Genomic DNA, 24,967 nt, shown 5'->3' on the forward strand with positions numbered 1-24,967 from the left:
TGTTCCGTGTCCTATGCCCATGTTTGGTGTTCCGTGTCCAGGCCAGTATGTGACTTCAGTCCTTGTGGCCGGGGGTATATGAGGGATTGAATGTACGGTAATAATATAGTAGTGTTGGGGTTCCCGTTGGGCAGATCTTTATGCGCATATATGGTGTTCCATGTTGGAGTGTGAGGAGAATTATTTAGATTTTTGGCATTTAGTCTTTTTACAGCAGCCGCCTGAAGGTGACTTTTCATACCAATTTTGTTTTGTTGGTGGTATAGCAGGAGAACGAATTAGAGCCTTGTTTAGTGTTAAATCTACGTTGATGATGATTGAAGGCTATGAGTTCTGTTGAATTTTGAAGCTTTGGTTTGTCCTGTTCTTGTCTGCCTTTTTTAATAAGTGAATTATTTGCTTTTATTATTATGATTATAAAGAAAATCCACTGTTTTTCTTAAAGGAGACTGGAGTGATGGACCTGGATGTGACTAAAACGTTACTGCTAGCAGGAGGTACCCTTGGGCTCCCCATCCTGGTTTTCATCACCATTACATTCTGGCCTGTTGTCCTCATCAAGGTTCATAACTGGTAATACACATCAGTAGCATGAAGTCATTACTGTATCCCTCTCAACTGTTCTACATTCTGACTCCTACTGTCCTACACATTTTTCATCAATCACACATCCCACGAAGCCTTGAATTCATGGAGATGTTTGTGTTTTTGTCGCATTCCTAAACCAATAATTTGAATACCGTGTCCTACCGGCTAATCCAGTAGGAGACTCAAAGTAGACTCTTTGGGACCTTTTCCACCAACAAAGAACCAGGGCGGGTTCTTTCTCCCGCCTATGGGATGAACCAGAGGTGAGCTTTTCCACCGAGAACCGAGTTGGTTCCGATCCGTAAAAGTTGGTGCGGGGCCGGTTCGCAAGAACGAACCAAGGTTCCAAGAAAGTAGCCATCCCATAGGCGGGAGAAAGAACCCGAACTGGTTCTTTGCCGGTGGAAAAGGCCCCTTTATGTATCCTACCAGAAATACTGGTCATCAAAGCATTGGCTTTGGAATGTGACAAAAAATAAAAAATAACCTTGTTTTCAAGGCTTCATGGGATGTGCAATTGATAGAAAATAAGTATCTCCTTTATATTAGAAACATATCTGATTCATTTTTAGACAAGTAACATTACAGTCAGCCAATTAAGGTGTTGACAAACAAGATTCCTGTAATCCTTAAAGGGCCACTTCACCCCTGCCCTGAGAAAACAAAATATGGACCCCACAAAACGATGGTTTAGTGATGAGTCATCACTTTTCACAGTTTCGTGGGGTCCATATTTAGCCCAAGGAATGTTTTTCTTTGTGCAAAACAAATGCTTGTAATGGATTCAGAATAATTAAAAACACCTAGTTAGACCCCTCACATCCCACTTAAAGCAGATTTTTGGGGATTTTGTTTTCTTTTATAGTATAGTGTATAGTAAGTGAATGAGACCCAGAGTTACCCTAGCTGTCAGATTCTCCTAGGGATTTTGAATTTCAAACTTTGTTAGATATGTTACTAGACACCTTTACGAACACATTGGTGAAGAAATCGTTTGGTAAGGAATTTACTCCCAGCTTTGACAGGTATTCTGATAATATTCTCTGACTATTGGTTGTCTCAGGGGTGATCGAAGTGAAGGAGGAAGGGACAAACCCAGAACCAACTTCTGGATAGGTTTACAGTACATGAATCTGTAGTACAACTGAATGCTCCTCTTCTCCTCTCTCTGTAGGTTTTTGAGGAAAAGGTTGGGTCTGAAAGTAGACTATACTTATTGTGGGACCTACAGGTTCTGTTATTCCCACCGTGGAAAGCCAGGGGGCGCCACACCCTCCCTCCTGCTGCTTCATGGCTTCTCATTAAACAAAGACATGTTTCTCCATATGATCAAGGTATTACAGATGCAACCACGCAAACATAACACTTTTGCAGTTTGATTGTCCATTTAGCAGTTGCTCTTATCCAGACCCACTTAGAAGTGCAAGATTATAGTAAATAACACGAATCGTGTGTGTGTGTGTGTGTGTGTGTGTGTGTGTGTGTGTGTGTGTGTGTGTGTGTGTGTGTGTGTGTGTGTGTGTGTGTGTGTGTGTGTGTGTGTGTGTGTGTGTGTGTGTGTGTGTGTGTGTGTGTGTGTGGTACAGTACCTACCAAGGAGCCAGCATGTAGTGTGTCTGGACATGCCTGGACATGAGGGGACCAGCAGGACAAGTGCTGCAGATTACTGCATAGAGGGACAAGTCAAACGTATACATCAGGTGTGTGTGCGTGCGTGCGTGCGTGCGCGCGCGAAATGCAAGTAAGACTCCTTAATCGGGAGATAAGCGACTGTAACGTCGCATACACAGACTTTTGAAGGAAATCATAGCCAATCAGGAGGGAATATGGGAAATGGGACAGATCCATGTTCAGGGAGATCCCTGTCCCAGTGTCATCAATATTAAGGGCATATCTGGGAATGCCCATATATGGTAATGCCCATATATGGGCATGTTCTGCCAATCTCAACAGGCACTGTTCAGATTGGGTAACTGATCCGATATAGGCCTTCATCACTGGCCAGATAGCCAAGAATTGGCGCGACCTTGTTGCATGTCGCCCTGAGCCGTCTTACTAGTTAAGTTATTATGGTCCTTGTTACATCATATAAAAGGTTAACGCACGTGTTTGTCTCTGTAGTTTGTACAGAGTGTCCCACTAAACAGACGTCGATTCCACCTGGTGGGTACGTCCATGGGGGGGAACGTAGCGGGGGTCTCCGCTGCCCGCTTCCCTGCTCACCTGTCAGGAGTCACCCTCATCTGTCCTGCAGGTACTGTACTACAGTAGGCTAATACCCCTGACAGATCACCTGTATTGACTCACCTGTACCATCAATTCATCAGTTAGTTGAGATAAAGAAATCTCATTAGGTTAAATCTCCCTGATTGTACTCCCAGGTGAATTTGTATAATTGTTGCAGTTTTTTGTTGTTGTTTTCTTTTAGCTGGGGGAGCAGGAGCCATGTATTGCTTCAAATGTGATGAATTGAGCTGCTTTCTTGTATTTTGACCCAGGGTTGGTGTGCCCCACCGACAGTGTGTTTGTGAAGAGAATGGTGGAGTTGAAGAAAAGTCAGAATTTTGATGATATTCCTCTGATCCCATCCACACCACACAAGATGGAAGAAATGCTGAAACTCTGCTGTTATGTATGCGTCAAACAGGTAATACCACCATCTCACTGGTGATCCTAGTATTTACTTCACACAGGTACTAGTGCTAGTACTACACTACACCCACCTAATGAGTTTCAATTACTACACATTTTAGTTTTTTCTATTGTTCTTGTACTATTATTGCTTGCTATTTGTATCTAATGCTATTACTCCAACTGTACTAATAGCCCCCTAAAATACCTTTATGTTTTGGTTAGTTTTAAGGAGTATTGTATTTACACACAATAGTTTGTTCAAAGAGCAGCGTGATTACATTGTGTTGCTCTTTGCTTCTACAGATTGTACGGATCCCCAACAATGCCTTCTACAGGAAGGTACAGTATTATTACAGCAGTACCACCACAAGTACTATAACTACCACCTCCTCACTGGTACCTCTAGTACTACAGCTACCTCACACATGCACTACTAGCACTAGTACTACATTACACCCACCTAATGAGTTTCAATTTACTACTGTTCTAGTACTGTATTACTAGTATAGTATAGTATTTCTTTTACTGCTATTAATATTATATTAGCCTTGTAAAATACCTCTTATAGCAGTGGTGTCGCAGTGTGATGCTGATGCGTTGTACGCTCGCAGATCTGCTATTTATAAAACGTCTTGAAAAAATTGGAAGAACTTGGAATATTATAACAACATCTTGTATGGGGGTCTCTTCCTAGCACAAACTATTTTCAGATGGGGTCCTTGGCCAAATACATATTACTTTGGGGGTCCTTGAGATAGTTTTACTTGATTTTAAATGTAATACACATAGATAGATAGATAGATAGATAGATGGACTAACACACAGAGATCTTCTTCCTTATATGGGCATATGAGCAGGCCACAGGCATACAGTATACTGATGCCATCAGAGATTACATTGTTGCTGATTGCTTCTACAGATTCTACAGGGACTCATTGATGAACGGATCCCAAACAATGACTTCTACAGAGAAGGTGAGTGCCACTTCTTACTAAGGCTGGGCTATATTAGGAAAACCTTCGATATTCAATAATGTTGTTGAATACCTCGATATCGATATTATTCACGATATTAGTTAAACAATGGCATTATATATATATATATATATATATATATATATATTTTTTTTTTTTTTTTTTTTTTTTTTATGTATGTTTTTATGCTCTAGGTCCACTGCCTGTCTAACCCAGATAATGAATAGCATATCCATGCATGCACACTGCACAGTACACATAGAATAAAGAAAAAAATGCCTTATTTCCATCTTCCAACAATGGTCTTATTGAAATAACCACGCCTGGTTACAGATTTTTTGCATGTGCATGCATAGTGTGTCTGTTAATTCATTTGACACAAACACCAATACCTCATTTCAAGCCGCCTTCGTCAATATGTATACCTTGCATGTTGATACGATATATCGATATATTGCTCAGCCTTACTTCTTAATACTACTAATACTGCTGTTTATGTCATTACAACTAGTCTTACCGTCACCGTGATACAGGCCACCCATAATTCTACTTTTTGGGAAAACTTAATGTTTCAAGAAGAGAAATGACGCTGTGTAATTACGCAGAAATGTTCTGAAAAGAGAGTAAAGCACAAGCAGTGTTGAAAAGACAGTGGAACATGTCAACGTCTCTCTCTCTCTCTCTCTCTCTCTCTCTCTCTCTCTCTCTCTCTCTCTCTCTCTCGGGCGGTCAGTGTTTCTGGAGATTGTTGGAGAAAAGTCTCGTCATTCTCTCCAGGACAACCTGCACCTGATCACAGCACCCCTCCAAGTTATCTGGGGGAAAAATGATCAGGTATGCAGCATTTGTTCAATCACCAGCCAACGCACAAGACATCCATAATGCTGTAATAGACTCTGTGCATAACTGTAGTCCTGGGTTTCGAAAAGGTGGCATATCCGTTTCCATTCCGTTTCCCATACCTTTCATTGTTTTGATTTGACCGTAGCCGGATGATAAATAGGATCTTTTAACCTTAGAATTAAAAGCTCTGAGTTATTTTGAAAAGTAAAAGACGTGAAGCCAAATATGAGGAGAGAAACAGAGTACAATAAGTCAGTTTATTCATGAGAATGCAATCTGAGACATAGAGAGAAACATCAGTTTCCATACTTTAATTAAGTCACTCCCCTCAAAAGAGAGATATCATTATAAAGAAAAGAGTCCTGTCTGTGTACTTATCTTTTCTGTACCAGACACCTGGGTAGCAGTCAATTCTTTTCCTGGGAAAGAAAATGTTTTCTTTCTTTTCTTTTTTATACAATGTACAAAAGTACATTATATAAAATTGTCTGACAGCAGAACATACATTTCTAAATGTTTAATCTGCTTCACCTCCACAGGTAATTGATGTTTCAGGAGCGTCTGTGTTGCAGGAGGTCCACCCTGGATGTCAGGTGACACTTTTGGACAACTGCGTCACTCTGTGGTCTTGGAGAGGCCCCGGAAGACTGTTGAGCTCATCATGGACTTTCTGTCTGCCCATGGAGTCACAATATGCACTATAAGACATAGCAACATCTAAGACTGAAATGAAGTCACAATATGCACTATAAGACATAGCAACATCTAAGACTGAAATTAAGTCACAATATGCACTATAAGACATAGCAACATCTAAGACTGAACCTGAGAGAAAGACCTCACCCACCCACCACGACCCACCTCCAAATATCTCCCACTTTCACACACCTCCTCACCTTCATGCACACCCACCCACCTCCAGTCCAGCCACTTTGAACCCCCCAGCCTCCTCCACCCACTTCACGCCACTTACACCCACTTTACCCCACCTACACCCACTTTCATTCACCTCCACCCACTTCCATTCACCTCCACCCACTTCCATTCACCTCCACCCACTTCCATTCACCTCCACCCACTTTCACCCACCTCCACTCACTGTCAGTGTCACCCACCACATTTACACTATCGTTGGTCTGTTATAAGTGCTATGGAGTATAGACAGCCTGTGGTCTGTTAAATCAGAATAGATAAGGAATGGGCATGGACACTTTTGGACAGTGAGTGATGTTCAATATATTCTGGTAAAAAGAATAGAACACAATGCTGCCATCTAGTCTTCAGAGCTACCTTTACCCTATTGAAAATACAATAAATAAAAACAATTCCATTTGTTTCAAAGTTTATTCATATTAAAAGATACACATCTTTCAACAATAATCTTCTTAGTCCTTAGTCAATGAAACTGTCTTTAATTTCCATTTAGTCATATCATAGAAATGTGCCATCTGAAATATTTTAGTAAGGCACAAATAACAGTAGTGCAACCAATGAGTCCTGTCAGAAACAAAACATTACCATGCATTGTCAGTTATTGGAACGACTACTAGTCGTTCAAAATAAACAAAACTGCTTCGTTTACTCGCACAAACAAAGGTAGTTTCGCGTTTTTTAAAGTCTATTCTCCGCGGTGGGAAACCTCTCAGCACCTCACCCACCCTGTAAAATACACTTTTTGAGCAGAAAATAAAACATGTTTGCCAGACGGAAATTATAGTTTTTTACTCCACAGACAATGATTATGGTCAATGGTAATATATATTGACAAGATCTTTAGGGGGCACTGTGGAGTAAAAAACTATTATTTCCTTCTGGAGGACAAGTTTTATTTTCTGCTCAAAATGTGTATTTTACAGAGTGGAAGGGGTGCCGAGAGGTTTCCCACCGCAGAGAATAGACTTTCAACAACGCAAAACGACCTTTGTTGAGGTGATAGTAGTTTTGTTTATTTTGACTGAAGTTGAGCCCTCGTACTGGCAGAGAAATCCTGGTCTAGTCTTGAGTCACCCAGCTGTCAGAGTGTTGAGAGACCTCGCTAACGCTCTGGACCAGAGCTACAGCCACACATGAGAGGAAGTTGCATAGAAGTTACCACCCTATATATCACTCTACTACTTGACTGGAAAAAAATAACCTACCAGACTCGCTCAAGTGACTGGCTTTCACTTAAGGTTCCACCTGTTCAGTCTGAGCTAGGGAAAACTGCTTTTTGCGTTGATGCTCCTGTTTCATGGAACAATCTACAATGCATGCTAAAAATTAATGCTCCGATATCCCATGGTCAATTTAATAACATGCTTTTAAATCTCCCTACCTCAGTATGCAATTGTTTTTAACCTACTATTTCCCTATGATGTTTCATTTTATTTCTTGTTGTTCTTGTGTATTTGTATGTCTTAACTGTTGATCTTTGTGTTCGTAATCTCGTCAGCATTGCAAATGAGGGTGAACATCAATGCTCTTTTCGAGAATAAATAAAGGTTTCAATCAATATACAGCAGGGGTCTTCAACGTTTTCAGGCCAAAAACCCCTTAGTTGAGAGAGATGAAGCAGGGACCCCCACAACCTTTTCATAGTTTCCACATAGTTTAATTGTTTGACAGCACGATCGTCACTGTATTTTGGATTCATGTCAATTTGTGTTCTCAGATATTTAACCAGTTGAACCGTCAATACTTAATAAACTTAACCTTTCACTCTGTACTTAGTCTGCTCTTTTTCCCCTCTACACCAAGGCTCTTTGCCAAAAATAGCGGATCTACAATCTTGTAGATCAGCTATTTTTGGCTAAAGTTCTCCAAATGCAGACACTAGGGTTCAAATTGTTAATATAAAAAAGGGGGAAAAAAGGTTTATATCACACAAAGATTTGGAGGACCCCCTGTAGTAACTCTGAGGACCCCCTAGGGGTCCCGGACCCCCTGTTGAAGACCCCTGATATAAGATACAGTAAAACCAAGTTGCATTCTTAAATTGACCAAAATTCACCCACCCACCAACAATTAATTTATATCTGATGGCAATGCTGCTAAGTATTCTTATTACTATTTATACTTATATGTATATATTGTAAGTATAAACCATTGCTTATTACAACTTCTGCTGAAATGGGTAAAGCTCATTGTTAACTTTCTATTAATTATTATGTATGAATATTGTAAATTGCTTTTACACAACTTGACAAAAGAAGAAAAGTAAAAAGAAAACCATAACACTCATACTGTATTTCTTTAAGGCACTTCATTCCAAATGTGCAATAATTAAAACACAATGCATACACAAATACAAATACATACAGTACATTTATTTTGTATTGCTTTAGTCATGTGTACAACATCAACTTACTCTGCATTTCATCATAAGTTGCATCAACTCCACACATGGTCGATGGAGATCATTGCACCATCATCACATTATGCCTTTGTGTCTGAAATGTATATGACAAAACATTACATCTCATGAACATCTAAGCATTTCAACTGTTACATACATTAATATTGAGATTACAGACAGTCATGCTAAGGTCATGGGTGTTTAAGCGCTTGTCTTACATAAGGAAGAAACATCTGCATTCTCTGAAGAAGTTTTAGGAGTTTCATCATGTCTGCCTTTCTCAGCGTTACACACTCTGGTAACGCCGAGAAAGCCCGACATGCCGAAACGAGTCCATTCTTTTTGGTAGTCTGCTGCTGCAGATCATCATCATCATTATTAAAGACTCCAAATCTTTTTCAGAAATGTTTCTTCCTAATGTACATAATCTGCACCCAGTTTATTCTCAAGACTACTTCAAGCTTGGCAAAGTGGAAACAGATGAACAATCACCTTTGTTGATTGTGAACTTTTGAGTTTTGACCTTGAGCATTGACCGTTTTGATACAAATGTTAATGATAATCTTCAAGGCAGCCTACATGATCATGTTTCATGAACTTTTTTCAAGTTACTTTGTTCACAGACACAGCGGGATTAGGGCCGATGTATACTCCACTTTTAAGAGCAGAGTTTAATTCGGTTCAGGATGTCACCTCGGCAGCACGAACAGGGACGGTACACATCGGTACGTGAATTAAACTCGACTCTAAAAGTGGAGTATGCATTGGCCCTTAGAGCCCGACTGATGCAACAGTTTGCTCGATACATTGGCCATTATTTGAGTTATTTGAGCACATCAGTGTAAGCAATTATGCAGCCTGTGACCCGTATTTTTTTTGAAAAAGTTATGTGTATTTTACATTTACTTGTTTGCTTGTTTCATATAATTACAGTTGAATGTTGTTTGCATGATTTTATAATTCAATGTGGTTTTCATGATTTGACATTTGCTTTTCCTTCTATCAAGGTTATGTTTTTTTATAGTTTTATTTGCTTGTTAAGAATGTTCTCAAATAGAAAATGTAACAGAATCCAAGTTTTAAAACGATCTTAAGATTTATTTGGTCTAGGCCTCTCCAGAATTCGGGATCGACATCGGATACAAACGTCTGTGATTGATCTGGATCTACTGGTAGTTAATACACATCACTGTGTGTGGGTTAGAAGGGTGACAAACACCATTCAAAGCTCAGACAGAGGAGCTTGTTTGTTTGTCAAAAGCACCGTAAAACTTGTATCCGCTGAGGTAGAGGAATCACAGCCAGAGCTATGACTATTTCCAACATGTTACACAAAAAATTACAGATAAATAGTGAGTGTGTTCCACAGGGTCCAAAATGATCGACAGTTAGGAACCAAATGGACTCTAAAGGGTCTGTAACTCTGAGGCCCTCGGTTTAGACGACAACGGTCTCTAGAGAAAACGGCTAAATGAAACATCAGATGTGCCGTCCGTCCGTTAAAGCCATACTGTGTAAGATGCCCAACTAGTGGTCATTAGCCCTATAGCAAACCGCGGTCGCGTCCGCGTCTTTCGGACGTTTTTCGTACCTTCAGACCCCCGCGTCTGCCTCCACCTCGCTGAGATCTATCTTTTAAGGGGTCCCTTGTTCCTGTGCGTTCAGTAATTCCAGAGATACGGACTCCTTCACCCTGCCTGGTAGGCGAAATTACCTAGAGAAGGGATGGTACAAACGGGCGACAACAAATATGGCTGCCATAGCGACCCCACTTCAAGATGCGCTGTGATTGGCCGGCAGTTGTATAACCCTCGCTGTGATTGGCCGGTAGTGTGATGACGCAATTTTGGCGCGAGATCCGGTCCACGGCAAGGATCTCAGTTTACATACAGAGAAGGCTTTACAGGCTGAAATTCACGGCGCGGATCTTCTAAAACTTTTGTGATTTAATAGTTAGGAGAATTTTAAGATTTGTTTTATAAAAAAAGTTACATAGTACAACTTTAAGACGACAACAGCATTTTCGGGGGTTGAAACCGCAACAAAATGAACCCGCCTCTTCCAGAGTGGATATCTTTGAAGACCGTGTAATCTTGCAATATAAACGGCAAAATGTCAACGTGTGACGCCATGGCCCACGCCACGTACAACATTTCCATATTTCCACTTACAACATTTACAGGGGCGGCCATAGCTGAATGGTTAGGGAGCCTGCCTGGGGAACCAGTTCCCCTGGTTGTCCCTGGTTCAATTCCTGGCCGCGATAGCAATGTCGATGTGTGTCCCCGAGTCCTCCTTGTGGGCTGCGAAGCAGCTGGGTTGGGCTGCAAATACTGAATTTCCCTCGCGGGAGGAGTAGGTAACTATTATTATTATTATCATCTGTGTAAACAAACAGGAAGTAGAACAGGAGTGGTTCTACGGCATGTGTGACTGGTCTATCTGGCAGTGCCTCACCACCACCTAGATCCACCTGCCATGCACAATACAGTGTTTCCAACCACTGCCAGCCACCTCTGTGTAAAAACGGGATAAAAAGGTGAGAACACAACGGCATTTTGACGTCTTCTGTCCGTTACTGTTTAAACGTGGCCTGAGAGCGTACAAATGGAACCAAATGGACCTGCGGGGGTCTGTGGCCCCCTAATAATGTATAACAAACTGGGGGTCCTTGCGATAACGTCTTGAGAACCACTGCTCTGCTCTACATCTTCTCATAGGTGAGTTCATGTCCACAGGTGGTGCAGGTCTTCTTGTAGAGGTCTTCCTCTTCGTCCAGCAGCTCTTCGGGTCCATACTCGTGTTTGTGAACGCTGGTGTTTTTGGTCCACATGCTGCTCCGTACCGCCCTGCGGAGCTCTAACACACACACACACACACACATATAAATAAATGAAATCTAAACTGAAAGTGCAAATTCGCAAACTCCACACACATTGCACACAAACTAGAAAGGTACTGTATTCTGAGTGGAACATAGCAATATCCATTTTAACACATTTTCTCAAGGATTGCAACCAACTCCTGCCATCATATTCAGAATTTGCATCAAAGCCCTAATGTTTCAAAGCCACAAAGTTTTTTTTTTTTTTTTAGTAAAGTGCAAGAATAATTTGTTGTGAATAAGAAAGGACTGTTGCCTCCCACAGTTTTCAAATGCTTTCGGTCATAGAGTTGAAACATCGGCAGAGGCTTATTAAGACCTTCATTCTTAATAAGCTGTGAAGCGTAAGAAAACACTGGGAAAGAGAGTGTGACGTGTGTTTAATGGTTTCCTGTGGAAATAAGCTTAGTCTTTTCATGGATCTCCTTTTAGTAGACCTTGTACCAGTGAACTGTACCGTCATGAAACTGTACCTTTTCCTATGCAAACTTCTAATAAAGTCTTCAATCAATCAATCAATGACATGCTTTTGTGAACTGACCTTTGACCTTCTTGTTGAAGCGTCTCTGTTTGGTCACTTCTCGGTTCTCCTCCCTGGTCTCTCTAGCGGCCTCTAGTGCCTCCTCTGAGCCCCACACCTCCATGCACCTCTTCTCCACCTGCACAAGACACACACACACACACACACACACACACACACACACACACACACACACACACACACACACACACACACACACACACACACACAGGGATGGGACGATCATCGCTATTATTGTTTATCGTGATAAAAACACTCACAATAATTGTATTGTGGAGATTGTATCAGGATCAATTCACCTTTTATTTGCCGAACTGCATATCCTGTACCACTTCTTGTTGCGTTGCTGGCAAAGAGATTTGGTAGAATCGCAACACGACACGTTGTGTGCTTGTAGATCAGCAATTTTGTTGGCAAAGAGATTTGAGAGTGAAAAAAAAAAAAAAGAAAAGACTGCAAATTATTTCCAGTTCCGTTTGACCAATTATAGTGTGTTTAAATGGTACTGGATATACAGCTCTGCAAATAAATTTCACGATAAATTTAAATCTCCACAATACGATTATTGTGAGTGTTTTTTTATCCTGATAAACGATAATAATGATTATCGTCCCAGCATCCCTAGTACAGACAGAATCATGTCCACACGCACAGTACCTGTAGTTTGAGGTAGAGCTTCATGTCTCCCCAGAGGGGGTTGTGGGGGTTTTTCCTCAGGGTGAACCTGAGTGGAGGCTCTCTCTGGTCCAGGTCACAGTCTTTCAGTAAGTACTGCTTCTTGGCCTCTGTGCGGGAGATGAGCTTGTGTTTCTCATCGTTGTCTCTGAAAGGTCAGGATGCAGGAACATCTGAATGCTGTTTATTCCCTTTTCTACTATTTTTCTAAGCATTGGAGTTTGGAAATGCTCGTTGGAAAGGGAGTGTGTCGCTGTTACTACATGTCATCTTTTCGACACCAGACTCTAACCCTCACCCTAACCTCGCTAACCCTCCGGTCGAAATGGTCGTTCAAAAGAGCGCGATTTTCCCGTTGTTTCTAAATTGCACATAATGCAAGAGGCAGCGGAATGTTACGTTATTGAAAACGAGCGCTTCCAAACTCCAACACAGAAAAATAATCACCTGCAAAGAATTTATTGACAGAAAGTAACTTGTAATGTCTATGGTGTTTTTTGTTTTGTTTTTTTTAAACTTAATACAAATAGATAGGACTCCTCCATTAGGATGAATGAGCTGGGCTCAGTGGGCTGTCAAGGGTTGGTATCGCAACTCTAATAAAAATAGTATCTAAGAGTGTATTTGTGTCAAAGTGTCCCTGAGCAAGACACTTAACCACTAACTGCTCCCTGAGTGCTGCCCTCGTATTGTCTTCCCCCAAATAGCTAGGACTGGTTAAATGCAGAGGACAATTAGAGTGACAAATATTATTATTTATTATTTATAATAAATGTTATTACCTGCAGTTGTCACACACAGACAGGTCAAAGCCGTTGCTGAGGTAGGAGTCCATGAAACGTCTGTCACAGTCCTCACATATCAGGTAGTCTGGTTCCATCACTGGAGCTGGAGGTTACAAACACACACTGATGTCAGCTACAGAAACATAACACACACATGCACATACACACACGCGCGCGCGCACACACACACACACACACACACACACACACACACACACACACACACACACACACACACATACACTGATGTCAGCTACAGAAACCTAACACACACACGCGCGCACACACGCACGCGCGCACACACACACACACACACACACACACACACACACACACACACACACACACACACACACACACACACACACACACACACACACACACACACACACACAGTCCACACAGTGAAATACTAACTTATCTATTTGCAAAGGAGTGTGTAGCCTACAAGTGGAAATACTTCCATTTGTACACACTGAGAGTTAAATTAAAGCAGCAATAAGCATGATTATTTTAACCAATATGTATAGTCGAGTATGCTATGATTATAAGCACATCTCCACGGAATGGAGGTTGTTGTCTTCCTACTCTTCCATTGAGAAACTGAAACAAGTATTGTTGCCTGAAGCTGATATACTGAATATAGTGCAATATCTCTCCCCTACCATACTGTAGGTATTCCCTTACTTAGAGAGAGAGAGAGAGAGAGAGAGAGAGAGAGAGAGAGAGAGAGAGAGAGAGAGACACCTTTACCTGGCTCGTGCACCACTTTCTTGACCTTGTGCTCGTCTTCTCCGCCCTCCTCTTCCTCTATGAAGAAGCCAGCACCAGAGTCTATGGTCCTGGCTACCTTGGCCGCGGTCCCTGCACCCTCCACCGCGGCCAGGGATCGGCTGGCCAGCCGGGCTTGACGGAGCATCAGCGCCCGCTGTCTGTTGCGCTCGATCTTGGCCCGGACCGCCGCAGAGAGCTGGGTGGGTCTGACACTGCTACCGTTGACTTCATTACCTGTGGTGGAAAAAGTTAAAATTATTTATTTATTTTTTACTTTAGTCAAAGTATTAATGCTGCAACATAGAAATACTCTGTTGTTAAAAGTAAAAGTCCAGAATTCATAATTTACTTGAGTAAAAGTACGAAAGTATTGGTATCAAAATGTAATTAAACTACCAAAAGTAAAAGTACTCATCATGCAGAATGTCCAATTTCATGATTTCAAATGCATACAAATCTTTTGAAAAAATAGCAGATCCACAGTAGGCTACAACTCACAATGCGTCGCACGACTCATTGTGAGCTTGTAGATCTGCTATTTTCAAATGGTAGAAATGTGTGAAGTTTTGTAATGATAATCAAAGTAGCCTAACTTGTAACTAAAGTGTTCAAATAAATGTAGTTAACTCTGAGATGTGGAATAGAAGTAAAGGTATTGGAAACTGGAAATACTCCAGTTGAGTACAAATACCTCAAAACTATACTTAGGTACAGAGTAGCCTAAATGTACGTTACTTTACACCACTGTTATTACCGTTGACATCTTCTGCAGTCCTACATTCGGACGCAGATGCTGCATCCAATGTTGGTTGGTTCACCACCATCACCTGCGCTGATTCTACCGAATCCATCTTTGATTCCTTGCAGTGCCGTCAACTGAATGATAATAAACGTTATAGAGGAATATAATAGAATTAATTCATTTGTTTTGGTTGCTTTATTGTTCACTTATCGTTAACGCCATGACAGCTGGCTTCCGGAATGTGACGTCATTCTGTTCCAAGGGATTTGCCCTTCACATTAAAAGCATTCGATTTACCCATAGATGCCATAAAATGGATTTATCTAAAGCGATTCTATTCTATCAGCTTCAATACTATCAAATTAATTTCATGACAAATTATGTTCATGACTTTCATGAAATAATATACTCGGAATCAGAATGAATCAACAAATATTGCCTATTCTGAGAAGTATGTAGCCTAATCGTCTTGAACATTTTTATGTATGGCTGTCTTTCCATCAAGAGGTATGGGGAGTTATTCTAGTCAGCCCATTTTTATTCTTAATGACAATTTGTACTTTAACTTACCGGCATTATAATTAAGGTATTTAGGCTGTGCATGGGTGTGTGATTGATTGATTGATTGATTGATTGATTGATTGATTGATTGATTCAAGATTGTATTAGGTTTGCATAGTCTACAGTTCACAGGTACAATTCTAAAAGGATAAACACCACAGGAAATTAAGCTTTAGGGCTTGTTTCAATTGGGGTCTCTTTTTACAACTCTAAAGGCCCATTCCCACTGGGCCAGATAACAGATATCTGGAGATATTTCCCCAGATATTTTTCCATTCAAAGTGGATGGTAGATACAGATAAAAAATATATATACCACAGATATTTGCCACAGATACTTTTATCTGTGGCAAAACATTTTTTTATCTGTATCTACCATCCACTTTGCATGGAGAAATATCTGGAGAAATATCTCCAGATATCTTTTATCTGGCCCAGTGGGAATGGGCCTTTACTCATACAACATTAAATGACAGACAAATAAAACAGTACTATGCCAAAAATATCATCATAAGTGATCATATCCATTACTGCATGGCCATGGCCTGCTCTTCCTCCCTATGGCCAGCAGGGGGAAATACTATTCAGTTGGTTTATAGTAGCCTACATCACAGTACAGGATAGCATTAGAAACAGCATTGGCCTACACACAGTACAATGCCTTACAGGATAGCATTAGAAACAACATACACAGTACAATGCCTTGGTAGCCTGGCATTATAACGTGGATTCACTGACACGTTCCTCCACGGTATCTCAAAGATAAATCAGAGAGACTTGTAGGCTTAATAGACAAAGCCCATATAGGCTACTTACCTCCCCTTTTCCACTCTAAATATATTTGTTTTATTTAGTATTTGTTTTATTTTTTATATTTCTTTATTTTGCTATTGATGTTAACCTCTGCATAGTACTGTGTTCTATCCGTCTGTCATTCAATGTTATATGAGATACATAGCTCAAAGTGGTTCCTGTGTAAATAAGGCGAAACGCTTACTAGGATCTCCTTTTGGTTGACCTTGTACCAGTGAACTGTACTGTCATGAAACTGTACCTTTTCCTAATCTATGCAACCTTCTAAGTCTTCAATCAGTCAATCAAACAATCGGGGCCAATGTCATTTTCTGATCAAAAACTTGGCTGACAGTCAGTGGGATACGAAATATTTTTTTAAACTGAAAGTAGGCCTATATAGCTATAGGGTCTGTTTTGGGTTACTCAGGGCCCAAATTAGGTTCTGAGAACCTTATCTGAAACCCAGCTGTAGCGTAATATGAAAAAACAGAACCTGTGCAATCTATCTATAACACTCTACAACACGGTTCATTTGATTCTTGTGGTCGAAAAAGAGCCACAAGACGACATCTGCACCCGCAAAAAAAAGTACAGAAAGTTTTCGTACTGAACACTCTAAAATTTAAGATGCTCGTAATTGCTAATTTAGAAGATCAGCTATATTGAGTAGGCTAGTCCACAGAAAACAATAACGTGTTCTATCAATTACATTCTGAGCCAATAAATTGATGACAGGTTGATGGGTCAGTATCTAGGATAGATGGGTCAGTATCTAGGATAGATGGGTCAGTATCTAGGATAGATGGGTCAGTATCTAGGATAGATGGGTCAGTATCTAGGATAGATGGGTCAGTAAATAGGACACTCCGCCGGTCATTATTGTCTCAAGGAAGCAACAAAAACAAAACTAATCTCCATGAATTCAAGGCTTCATGGAGTGTAGGCTACGTGTAATTGGGGGGGGGGGGGTGAACTCAAGATGAGGTATTTTAAAGTCCTGGACTTATACAGCACTCAGTGGAAAAGCCTGGATGCAGTTAAACAGCAGGCAAAAGCTTGGCTATTGGAAAAGGTTCCTTTGTTATAGGTTGAATGAAAATAACCAATATTTCTGGGTTGATGTATTTCACTTTAACTTTTACCACAGTCCGATGTTTGTTTTGTGTAAAGAAAATGTTTTCTTTATTATAAACTGACAGTCTCTTTTGCTTGTGAGAAGACCACAATGGAAATGAGTCCTGGACTTGTATTTTTTGTGTTTTTATCCTTGAACCGCTGCTAACCTATCTGATGTAGGCCTACTGTATTTCTATGTGTGGTTATTTGCTTTTCAAATAAACTAAACTAAACTAAGTCACTAAATCTGTTTCTAAATGTTCTAATAAGCCATGTTGTGATGATATTTGAACACCTGGCTGTTCTCAAATCCTTTTGGGGATTCAGTCTTCATCTGTTGACTATACATGCAAATGACAGAGGAAACCAGCAAGAGGGTGTTTCTGGTTGGCTGCTTGTTTGAACAGAATGGATGACTGCTTATAGATTGTGTCTTATATAGAGGATGAGTGGGTGGCATACGTCTGTGTGGCTTCTTTGTAGAAGTACAGAGTATTGAGAATAGAGACATCATACAGTAGGTAGAATCTTTCTGCAGTATCTGACTCTTGATCTTTGCTCTATTGGCCTTAAAATGGCCCTTTCTGCATTGGCTGTCCTGCTGTTGGCCCTTAGTGGTAAGAATTGACAAAACATTAGATTACAACACATTCAGTTTGAATAATATTTGATTTATCTTTTTCTTTTTTGGGAGAAGAAATATGTGAGTTTATCATGGTATTCAAAGTCAGTAAATCAAAGTTCATCTTTGCCCACAGGTTTGGAGGCAGCTCTGGTTCTGACCCAGCCTAAATCCATCTCTGTGAACCTGGGAGACAACGTGAGGATGTCCTGTAGTGAGAGTGGTGGCGTCAACAGTTGGTATTCTTTGTCATGGTACCAGCATAAACCTGGCAGTGTTCCAAGGTTTCTCATTGAAACAGACAAGTCTAGACCAAGTGGACTACCCGCCAGGTTCTCTTACTCTGGTTCAAAGACGGATAAAACCGAGTACCTTCTCATCAGTGGATTCCAGGCTGAAGATTCTGCCATGTACTACTGTAGCTGTGATGGCTGTGGCTCAGAACACAGTGATGCAGTCCATTGAGGAGCCAGTACAAAAACCCTCCAAACATGTTTAGAAAGAACTGAAAGGAATGAAAAAGCATTACCAAGTTTGGGTTGTGTCAGGTAAAGAGGCTGTACATTACACATGGGTTCAGAGTCTATATTTAGGTTATTATCAGGGTTTTCATGGATTTCAAGTTCTCACTTGGAGTGAGTGAAGCATGACGAGACACCTTGAGGAGCAAATTACAACTCAGAAGTTTTTGTACGGACACAAACCACTGTGAGAATCTGGCTTTGGTGGAGGCACTGAAGTTATTATTGGTAAGTTTGGCTTTCGTCAGCTATGCTAAGTAATGTATGCAGAGGAAACATAATTTCATAAGCAAGCAAATAGGCCTACATGAATTTAGTTTATTTTAATGTAAAATATATAAGCTCTTCAGATGAACAATTACAATGAGAAAAGCATTCAGTGAGTAGTCTTATTATAGCTTTATTACCCGTGTCAAGTTTTAACATTCTAACACACAAGACATGGGATTCTGAATGCAATTAACAATAGTGTAAATTATTGTGGACTTTACAATCCTCTGTCAATTCATCTATTAGGGCACGATCACACCATGCCCTAATAGTTTTATTCTGAGGGTGGATTCTGCTATTTCAGCAAAAATATGCTCCGTTCCGTAGACACGAGTAGCAATAATAACACTACTCCACAAATTCACTATAGAATAATTTTCTCATTATAATTGTTTATCTGAAGAGCTTATATATTTTACATTAAATCCCATTGAATAGCATTGGTAGAATCCACCCTCATAGGTAGAATTAAACCTCCTTGTGACCATGCCCTAGTAAAATCTAATGTTCTAATTTCAATTCAATTTCAATATGCAACAGACAAAATCAAATGCAACTTCACTTCATTTAGTATCATCAAATAGAGGCACTGCTTCAAACTGCTTTAAACTTTGCTTTGTTGAAAAAAAAAAAAGAAGCTTTGTACTCGGCCGTGATTGGCTGCAGTGTGAAGTGGTCCACGAACGCTTTTGAGTTTTTCAAGTTTGGACTGGTTGGTCAGAGCTCTGGCAGAGCTCAACAGATGTTTACGGTGCAAGAACAGTGTATCGCATGTGGTCGCATATGTGCAAAAACTCATTAGGACAGTCTTCCTTCTTAGTAAAGGGGGCAAACCATTGGAACTATTTGCCTAGGGATCTAAAACTAGAGACAGATGGTAATTGGCGGTTATGTTAATTATTACTAGTATATTAGAAAAGTCTCCCAGACAGGTTAGAAAACTAGCACTTTAAGCAATTCATCTGGTTCATCCAATGTGATCGTGATCACATCTACATCAAATAAATACATCTTTGAGAAAGGAAACCAGCATGCACTTAGATAAGATTCTTAGTTAAGTGAGTGCTGGTTTCCTTTTTCAAAAGTTAATTGTTGCCAGAACGGTGCACCCGAGACACAAGCTTTTTTAAAGACACGCTCTTTCTCTTTTTTAAATACATAAACATAACATAATTGGGCCCTGATCCAGAAAAGCATGCTTTAAGTGACATTTCGATATCATTGTGTCCTCTCCTCTCAGCTCATCCCCCGTCTGCCCCTAGTCTGGTCCTGATGGCTCCGGCCCAGCCTCCCCTCTCGGGGGACAGTAGTGCCACCCTGCTGTGCCTGGCCAAGGGCCACCACCTCGATGGTGCCACCCTGTCTTGGTCTGAGGACGGAGCCTCTTTGAGGCCACCGGACACCCTTCAGGTCCACACGGGCCAGTCCCAGCGCCAGCCCGATGGCAGCTTCACCCTCATCAGCCACGTCAACCTGGCCTCTGCACGCTGGCACTCAGGACACAGCTTCAGCTGTCACCTGAGTCACTCTGCTCTCAGCGGACCACTGAGCAAGAGTTTCACCAAGCAAGAGTGTTCCCCCTGAGACCAGAACATCACATGAAGATAGAAGATCCACTGATGAGTAGAGCAACGTTAGCGTTATAGTATCTTATACAGTATATCACCTGACAGGGGTCCTGCTTTTTGATGAGTGGTCTTGTGACTCTTGTCCTATTGAACTGAATTGTAAGAAACATCAAAGTTCATACTGTTATGCTATGTTTTCTAATAAAACTTGAACTTGAACTTGAGGCATGAGTCATTAAATCATGATCTGTGTCCATTGGTCAAAGTGTTACTTTGGGGCCACTTTACACTCGCTGTTATTTCTATAAAGTATTGAGATCAACCTCCTTAATGTGTTTCTACTTTCTACGCATATACACCAGCTATTTGACATGATAACAATAACTTTCGAGTTTAGACCATCTACTCCCAGCAAGGTTTCTGAAACATTCCTGAGAAAGCTCATAGAAGTTGAATACAGTGGTTCAAAACATTTTACTGGTGTTGAGTTTTTACAGGGGCCAGTTTCGAGTTGCAGCCACCTGTAGGTGTTCTTTCAGAGCGGTTTTAAAGAAGGGTAGGGATTTACTCTCCTTTAAGGCCGTTGGTAGGGCATTCCACATTTTTGTGGCATAGCAGGAGAATGTGATCATGGGATCATTATTATTAAATAGCGCAACATTGGACGTGTGTTTTCTGCCTCCTGCGACTTAAGGCATGATAGTCTTTTTTAGACTAAATTGTGGCCACACTTGCAGAGACGGAAATAACGCTGAGCGGCCTAATAATTATATTCAGCTCAAAATGTGTCAACTAAATGAAAATAAACCGGTCTGTCTAAGCCCATATGGTAGTCAGTTGATTATTCAGTAAAATGTTTGTTGTGGTTTTTTAAATTGTGCAGACTTCATCATTGTATCTTCTGCATTCTTGGAAACTCACTCTCTCTCTCACACACACACACACACACACACACACACACACACACACACACACACACACACACACACACACACACACACACACACACACACACACACACACACACACACACACCATTTGGAGTTTTTTTCATTATGTATTTATTTTATCATATTGACACTTGACAAAGAATGACTGATTGACTTATTTTACAGTTATTAGACATGATTCAAGTAGATGAATATAACAGACTTTACACAGTGTAAATAAATAATGTAAATATAAAAGTAACAGCCATTATGTTGTTACTTATAGTTCTGTAGTGGAGAGTTTTTCAAGCTATAGGGTGGTTTGATCTGAACACAGAGCATGTATAGGCCTACTGTATGCTGCATTTATTAATTATTACAGTGTGTCCTCAAACCAAAACATTAGAAGGAAGATGATCACATATTAGTAGGATAAGAAATGGGATATTGATTATGATTTGTCCATGGTTTAGAATATACAAATCTTTTATACACATAGAAATCACTTACACAATAAAAACATTGGTCATGATGACAATGCAACAAAAAAAAAGCTGGGAGTTTTTCTTTTATTGATAGAAAATAAAATTCATTTTTGAAAAAAGAGATAAAGATTAAACAGTCTAAGAAATGTTTGAGTTTGAAACAACCCATCATATTTCACTTATATTTATAACATATTTAGTTATTTATACTGGGTTCATACAATGACAGAAAATGATTATTATTAATGTTTTGATTTATAAAAACCCTAACCCTCTTCATGGTTGGTCTGAACAGATTGTTCTCGGCAGTGTTTTCACCAAACAGGTTTAAATAAGATATTTTATTATAACCGACGTTAATGCTTGCAAATTAGTATTCAGGAAGAATATCAGCTATGACTGGGAGAAAAATCAAGACGTTTTCATCATGTCAGAATGTAATGTCTGCAAATAATATTCAGAATTTCGGCATGTTTCTGCACAGTTTACACTTGAAAGCTTGTGATACCTGAGATGTTTGTCTTTCCATAATATATTCAAGAACTACAATGTAACAAAATAAAACAAAAAAAGGATCATCAATCACCGGTTTCCACAGTATCTTTATTGTGTCCTTATAATTATGTGCCTTTAGTATGATTGTTTATTGGGATGCACTGAGCATTCAAGTAAAAGAATGCTTCACATCCACTAGCACTTGATTTATTTTTTTAAACATAGAACACAGGCAACATGAGAATATTGAAGGATCAATTATTTAGCAACATTTATTTTGGATAGCAGCCAAAGATCGATCATTAACAATGATACAACACACGTGTGAGGTGTTACTTTAGTGTTGTTTAAAATACGTTGATCTGGTGTTAGAATATAGGCTTGAAGAAAATACACCTCTGCATGGCTGTCTTTGAGAGCAGTGTTTTGTTGTGGGACATCATGTAGTTCAATATGCAACAATATGTGATGGGTTACAAAAACAAAATGGTTCAACACTTTGTCCATTTCAATATCTGTGAAACTCCACAAATCAAAATCCCCTTGCAAAATTATTATTTGCAAGTGATCAGATGGGATTTGTGTACCCCGATGTGGACGCCCAAACTCACTCACAACGCATGGGAATGTGATGCATGGTGAACTTCTAGATCTGCTCTTTTAGGCAAGAAACACCTTTGTACGACAAAGTATAAATCAGGCTTCAGTTTCCAGACTGAGACACATCTCCTTTCAAACACCTGCTTCTAATGATATCAACGCACTTAATGCGAAATATTCACGTGCTTTCAGACTCTTCAATGCAGAAAGTATCCAGGATACTTGGATATTCAGTATCCAATAACTCACCAATGCAGAGATATTAGTAGTAAAATGTCGACATCTAGTGGTCAACCTCAGAGGAGCGCAAAAATAAAACCTGAGGTGACTCCCAGCCTCGAACCAGATGCCAAGTGTGCTCTGTTCCCCAGTGTAATGCTCCACGCCACTGACCCCGACGGAGCGGCGCGGTATTGGGCGCCGATGACCCCCGTGAGTCGCCACCGAGGCGAGCGCTAGCGAGCCGAGTTGCCGCGACGAACGGTGGGAACGGCGCCCAATCCCACTCAGCCGCGTTACCGAGTTATGTGCCGTTATGGACAGAATAGTAAATATTCAGTCCCTCTATCAACATCTACCCCACTATCCACGTCATAGATATCCACGTCATAGATAAATGCACAAAAAAGGAGTCACTTCATCCGTTCATTAGCTCAGTCAGTAGAGCACGGATGCAACAAACCCACGGTTTGGGTTCGATTCCCCTGAGGGGACTAATATTCAAGGCGAGAGATATCGGCGCATGCGTACTTCAAAGTATCCACCTCCGTGGAAACCCAGTGCATATTCTCTGCATTCAAACGTCTGAGAAATGGTGAAAAAGTCGGATTGAATGCGAAGAGAGCAGTCGAAAGGAATGCGGTTCCAATCCGAATCCAAAAATCACTTTCCATCCGTTCCAACCATCTGATCGGATCAGATCATCAGTCTGAACACAACCGAATATACTACTGCAGTGTAGCCTATATGATCTCTTAACATCAGTGACAATGGGATTTAGGTTCAAAATTGGAGAACTTTCCCTTTCAGGACAGATTGCTATCATATAATCTACCTAGAATTGGTGTCAAAACAATATTGTAAGCCTACTTTTTGTGTAAACTATTAATCCAAAATAGCAGAGGTGGACTTTTGGGGATTACATTATGGATCTACTTGATTAGATGGCATGTGGAGAAGTGGAGAAACATACTGTGTTACATTACATTTACTTGATATCAAAAATATCCCCAAGAAAAAAAAAAACAATTATAATTTGCTTTCATATACAGTATTTTGTTCAATCAATGGCTTTGCCTCAAAATACTGCAAAAGAAACCCAGTTATACTTCTTTACATTAAACATTTACAAATAACCAAGTTTTTTTTATTTAGATATATATAATAAATAATGCTACATCTTCACTTGGTGTTCAGACTCTGTCCACATCCTCGTAGGCTGTCACTTGCTTGTGTCATGCACTGCAAAGCTGTTTTTATACACTCGTAATCGAGTGTGTTTGCATCACGCGCGATAATGTTCCCATGTCATTGGAGATCAATGATCAATCAAGTAGGTTCTGAGTGGTTGATACAGCCCAAATTAGTACATATAGCGATGAGGAACGATGAGGAATCCAAACTGAAGCTGTACAGTCAAATCACATACAGTGAAACAAAGCTAAACTCATGCTGTCATCTTCTTCTCAATGTTACACTCTTTGGTCAAAAAAATGCTTCCACTTCCTGAGTTGAAGTAAGAGTGTTAACCCATGTGCAGTCCACAGGTTTTAAATGGCTGCTTTCAAGAGGATATGTACCAGTACCAGTCCAGTACCAGTACCAGCGGTATCCTGCTGGTTTCCTCACTGCCATTAAGTCATCTGAACAAACATCTGAACAAACACATCTTTGGTACTTTCAGGTTGAATGGCTGTGATCGGCTCATGCTTCTTCGCTTCAGTTCAGCAGCTGCCGACCAATGCAAGCATGCGAGTGCAGTCACAGTGACGGAGAGGGGACTCGCTCCTATTGGTTGACATAAGGATTAATGATTGAAAAGTCCACCATCTGAAGACGTTGATGCATCCACATCAACTTGGGAGGGTTGATAATGGTCAGTCCATAGCGGTTATGTTCCATTATCAAACTTGCTATGTAAGGGGAAGGGTGTGTATTGTGCGTGCCTGATGGGTGGGTGTAAGTGGCCCAGCTATAGGGTTGTTGCTGAGGTTGATCCTCTGTCGTCTGACA

At 40.4% G+C, this 24,967-nt stretch overlaps 1 protein-coding gene and 1 pseudogene across 2 annotated transcripts; one reads left to right on the forward strand and one right to left on the reverse strand.

The window, feature by feature from the left end:
• The first annotated feature begins 457 nt into the window (after positions 1-457).
• LOC308282017 (monoacylglycerol lipase abhd6-B-like) lies at positions 458-5,760 on the forward strand (annotated as a pseudogene). Its single transcript has 9 exons — positions 458-573; positions 1,763-1,922; positions 2,175-2,288; positions 2,710-2,842; positions 3,087-3,235; positions 3,526-3,561; positions 4,142-4,196; positions 4,930-5,030; positions 5,579-5,760. The product of its transcript is annotated as a monoacylglycerol lipase abhd6-B-like (transcript).
• Positions 5,761-11,077: 5,317 nt separating this feature from the next.
• Positions 11,078-14,883, reverse strand: xpa (xeroderma pigmentosum, complementation group A; the record flags this gene model as incomplete). The annotated part of the gene is made up of 6 exons (XM_080722366.1): positions 11,078-11,232; positions 11,799-11,916; positions 12,456-12,621; positions 13,256-13,361; positions 14,012-14,266; positions 14,787-14,883. 6 exons carry the CDS (start codon positions 14,881-14,883, stop codon positions 11,078-11,080), a joined length of 897 nt encoding a protein of 298 aa, XP_080578492.1.
• Between the last annotated feature and the right edge of the window lie 10,084 nt (positions 14,884-24,967).

Source organism: Nannobrachium achirus, assembly GCF_963921795.1.
Source record: "Nannobrachium achirus genome assembly, chromosome: 3".
Lineage (NCBI taxonomy): Eukaryota > Metazoa > Chordata > Actinopteri > Myctophiformes > Myctophidae > Nannobrachium > Nannobrachium achirus.